The 5,103-nt window shown below is 47.0% G+C and overlaps 1 protein-coding gene across 2 annotated transcripts in view; it reads left to right on the top strand.

Annotated features, from left to right (window-relative positions):
- The window catches only part of clic5a (chloride intracellular channel 5a), a 15,492-nt gene that overhangs the window by 1,243 nt on the left and 9,146 nt on the right, over window positions 1–5,103 (top strand). Inside the window, exon 1 of one of the 2 annotated variants that reach the window (XM_023986766.2) lies at window positions 3,786–4,091. The exons of the other annotated variant lie outside the window; for it this stretch is intronic. Coding sequence (XP_023842534.1) covers window positions 4,032–4,091 — 60 coding nt within the window. The 5' untranslated portion in view covers window positions 3,786–4,031. Of the gene's footprint in view, window positions 1–3,785; window positions 4,092–5,103 lie in introns of those variants that run through there. 2 annotated transcript variants of the gene reach the window in all.

The raw sequence follows: 5,103 nt of genomic DNA, 5'->3' as shown, positions 1-5,103 counted from the left end.
CACGACGCACGCACGCACGCACGGCACGCACGCACGCACGCACGCACGCACGCACGCACGCACGCACGCACGCACGCACGCACGCACGCGACGCACGCACGCGACGCACACACACACACACACACACACACACACACACACACACACACACACCACACACAGGTTTGAGGTGATAGGGCTGAAGACCACTAAGAGAGGCCTTGCACTTCTCTGACCGTTAGGTGGACATTACCACAGTCAGCAGTCGTGTGTGTGTGTGTGTGTGTGTGTGTGTGTGTGGTGTGGTGTGTGTGTGTGTGTATGTGTGTGTGTGTGTGTGTGTGTGTAGACTGTGTTTGTGTGTGTGTGTGGTGTGGGGGGGGGGGGGGGGGGGGGGAGGGGCGGTTGCCACAAGATTCTTAAATTTAAAATGAACTGAACTGGAATTCATCCCACCAAATGGACCTCAACTTGAGGGTTCAGTAGCATGTGAATCCGCCTGTTTGAGTGCATTTACTGTATGTGGTCTGTGTGTTTATTTGATGTGGTTTGTGGAGGATATTCACAGGTAAGCCGTCATTCTGCTTCCTCTCAAGGTTTCATTCCTTCCAGGAAGTTTGATTGATTTTTTGATTTAGGGCAGGTGTGGGAGTACAGGTGAGGCCTGGAGGAAGCGTAGTACGGTTTGATGATCTGTTTGATTGTTTTCTATAGTTTCTATGATTTATAAATCTCCCTACAATCTGAATGGAGCTGTGCAGTCCACTTCCACGTTATCTATATTGGATTTAACATGACAACACAACCTCAATAAATAACAACGAAGTCAGCAGTAAAACACATCACCACACGACAGCACTCACAATACACACACACACCCCCTCCGTTCCGACACCCACTAGGTGCATTTGAGTTGAAGAGGAGTCCCAAATTCCCTTAATTCCTATTTAGGCACCACTTTTAACTCAGGGGAAATAAAGGCCTCTGGACACAAAGCAGTGCACTACAGAAATAGTGCTATCTTAGAACCAAAAAGTGTTCTTCGGCTGTCCCCATTGCGAGAACATTTGAACAACCCTTTTGGTTCAGGAGAACCCTTTCCAGCTGAGGGTTCTACATGAACCCAAAGAGTTGTACCTGGAACCAAAAAGTTTTTTTTACTGGAACCAAAAGGATCTGCCTATGGGGGACAGCGCAGAGAAACCTTTTTTGAACCCCTTTTTTTTCTAGGAAGTGTACGTATAAGTAGGAGAAGGGGTCATTTCAGAGTCTAATTATGTTGATATAGGAGGGGAACCTGGATCACATCCGTACTACCGTCCTCTTTTCCTATAACTACACTACAACTCGCAAAGCACTCTCCCTTTTCACCTCCTAACTGCTTTCCTCCTCTCCCCCTCTTCTTACTGACACCTCAACCCCCCGCCCCTGACTAATTTTTGACGACACACTCATTCAGACAGCTGGACTCAGAGTACAAATCAGAACAAAACCAGGGCAACACCACCCCAAAGCACACCACAACGACACACACACACACACACACACACACCACACTACACACACACAATACAGATCTCTAAACATCGAGCTAGCGACGTGAACACACACACACACACACCACACATCAACACACCACACACAACAACAACAACACAATCACACAACAGCACACAAAACACAAACACACACACACAACCCATACCATACACTCAAGAGACACGGTAGGACAGAAGCTCGACACCAAGCGCGCAGCAACAGCCAAGGAGTTGCGGTGGTACAAAAGGACAACGTGACTGGGCAGAACCCAGCTGAGAACACAGACTGCGACAATACACACATAACACACTATTGCAGAAGATAACCCACACACCTGTTAGAGCAGTGGGTGACTGACACGTCTGCAGCTGAAGAGAGAAGGACCCCTGATATTGAACTTTTTGTCAAGGTGGGGGTGTGTGTGTGCTGTGTGTGTGTTATGATATTGAGAACATGTCTTTCTGCTTATGAATATCTGCTGCGTAGTGTGTGGTGTTTTGTTGTTGTTGTTGTTTTCCGTGGCACAGCGCCAGAGGATTACCCAACACGCCTGCTGAGTGTTTTCTCTGTCCCCTGTCCCCTGTCTCCTCCTTACTTTCTCCTCTATTCTCCTGCTGCCCCTCTCTCTTTCTCTGTCCCACTGTCTCCCCCTTACTTTCTCCCTATCCTCTGCTGCCCCCTCTCTTTTCTCTGTCCCTGTCCCCTGTCTCCCCTATCCTTTCTCCTCCATTCTCTGCTGCCCCCTCTCTCTTTCTCTGTCACTGACAGATCAGATCTACTAATTATTTCTGGTCCTTCTAAGCAGTGAAAGCAGCGGAGGTTATTATACTTTAACATGGTCAGTCATGTTGTGGCTCTAGTGTGCCAGGACTCATTCTTATGTGAGACTCATTTAACTTTATTCCTTAGCTCCCTGATAGCAGGTCCTAATGCCGTAATGGTTCTTCTCTCTTTTTTTTCCCCCTTCTTCCTCCCTCTCTCCCTCCCGCCTTCTCTCATTCCCTTCCCACCCCCCCCCCTTTTCCCCCACCCCCCCCCCCTACCCCCCTTCTCCCACCCCCTTTTTCCCTTCCCCGCCAAGATTCTAAATTTAAAATGAACTGACTGGAATTCCATCCCACCCCAATGACTCAACTGAGGGTTCCAGTAGCATGTGAATCCGCCCTGTGAGTGCATTTACTGTATGTGTCTGTGTGTTTATTTGATGTGTGTTTGTGGAGGGATATCACAGGTAAGGTCATCCTGCTTCCTCTCAAGGTTTCTTCCTTCCAGGAAGTTTGATTGATTTATTGATTAGGGCAGGTGTGAGTACAGGTGAGGCCTTGAGGAAGCGTAGTAGTTGATGATCTGTTTGATGTTTTCTATAGTTTCTATAGTTTTATAATCCTCCTACAATCTGATGGAGCTCTGAAGTCCACTTCACACGTTATCTATATTGGATTTAACATGACAACACACCTCAATAAATAACAACAAGGTCAGCAGTAAAACACATCCACACACACACACTCACACATACACACACACACCCCCTCCGTTCCCGACACCACAGGTGCATTTGAGTTGAAGAGGGAGTCCCAAATGTCCCCTTATTCCTATTTTAGGGCACCACTTTTAGACTCAGGGAAAAAGGCTCTGGACAAAAGCAGTGCACTACAGAAAAAAGGTGCTATCTAGAACCAAAAAGTGTTCTTCGGCTGTCCCCATTGGAGAACATTTTGAACAACCCCTTTTGGTTCCAGGTAGAACCCTTTCCACTGAGGGTTCTACATGGAACCCAAAAGAGTTGTACCTGGAACCAAAAAGTTTTTTTACCTGGAACCAAAAAGGATTCTCCTATGGGGGACAGGCACAGAACCTTTTTGGAACCCTTTTTTTCTAGGAGTGTACTGTATATAGGGGAAAGGGGGTCATTTCAGATCTAATTATGTTGATAAGGGAGGGAACCTGATCCATCCGTACCTACCTGTCCTCCTTTTCCCTATACTACACTACAATCGCAAAGCACCTCTCCTTTTCCACTCTCTACTGCTTTCCTCCTCTCCCCCTCTTCTTACTGACACCTCAACCCCCCGCCCCCTTGACTATTTTTGACCGACACACTCATTCAGACAGCTGGACTCAGAGTACAAATCAGAACTAAACCAGGGCCACACCACACACACACACAACACAGTCTACACGCACACACACACACACACACACACACACACTACACACACACACACACACACACACACACACACACACCACACCACAAACACACACCCACACAACAACACACACACACACACACACACACAAACACAAACACACACACAAACACATACACATACATCAAGAGACACGGTCAGGACAGAAGCTCTGACACACAAGCGCGCAGCACAGCAAGGAGTTGCTGGGTACAACAGGACAAACGTGACTGGGCCAGAACCCAGGCTGAGAACACAGACGGACAATACACACATACACACTATTGCAGAAGATAACACACACCTGTTAGAGCAGTGGAGATGACTGACACGTCTGCAGCTGAAGAGGAGAAGGACCCTGATATTGAACTTTTTGTCAAGGTGGGGGGTGTGTGTGTGTCTGTGTGTGTGTGTATGTATTTGAGAATCATGTCTTTCTGCTGTATGAATATCTGCTGCGTAGTGTGTGTGTTTTGTTGTTGTTGTTGTTTTCCCGTGGCACAGCGCCAGAGTAACCCAACACGCCTGTGAGTGTTTTCTCTGTCCCCTGTCCCCTGTCTCCCCTATACCTTTCTCCTCCTATTCTCTGCTGCCCCCTCTCTCTTTCTCTGTCCCCTGTCTCCCCTATACCTTTCTCCTCCTATTCTCTGCTGCCCCCTCTCTCTTTCTCTGTCCCCTGTCCCCTGTCTCCCCTATACCTTTCTCCTCCTATTCTCTGCTGCCCCCTCTCTCTTTCTCTGTCCGACAGATCAGATCTACTGAATTATTTCTGGTCCTCTAAGCAGTGAAAGCAGGAGGTTAACTAGTTAAATGGTTCAGTCATGTTGTGGCTCTAGTGTTGCCAGACTCATTCTTATGAGACTCATTTATACTTATTCCTAGCTCCCTGATATGCAGGTCTAATGAGGTAATGGTAGTTGGTATAGTGGGGTAGTTAGTATGAGGTAGATTTGGGCGTATGTTATGCTAAATAAACAAGGGATTTGCATTAGCGTTCATGTTACTTGCCTCCTGTAATTTTGAGGTGTGTAATGGACTGTTTGGGGGTAGTTAGTGTAGTTGAGGGGAAGTTGTAGTAGGAGTAGTTATATTGTGGTGTAGCCTATATGTAGTAGACCTTTTAGTGGTTAGTTACCGGGCAGTGTGTGTAGTAGTAAGATAGGTATATGTTGATATTTAGCTGGTATATGAGGTAGTTCTAGGGGTAGTTAGCTGATATATGAGGTAGTTCTAGGGGGTAGATAGCTGATATATGAGGTAGTTCTAGGGGTAGTTAGCTGATATATGAGGTAGTTCTAGGGGCAGTTAGCTGATATATGAGGTAGTTCTAGGGGTAGTTAGCTGTATAAGGTAGTTCTAGGGGTAGTTAGCTGGTATATGAGGTAGTTCTAGG

This window comes from Salvelinus sp. IW2-2015, linkage group LG4q.2 (assembly GCF_002910315.2).
Source record: "Salvelinus sp. IW2-2015 linkage group LG4q.2, ASM291031v2, whole genome shotgun sequence".
Taxonomy (NCBI): Eukaryota; Metazoa; Chordata; class Actinopteri; order Salmoniformes; family Salmonidae; genus Salvelinus; species Salvelinus sp. IW2-2015.
This window is presented reverse-complemented; position numbering and strand designations above follow the sequence as displayed.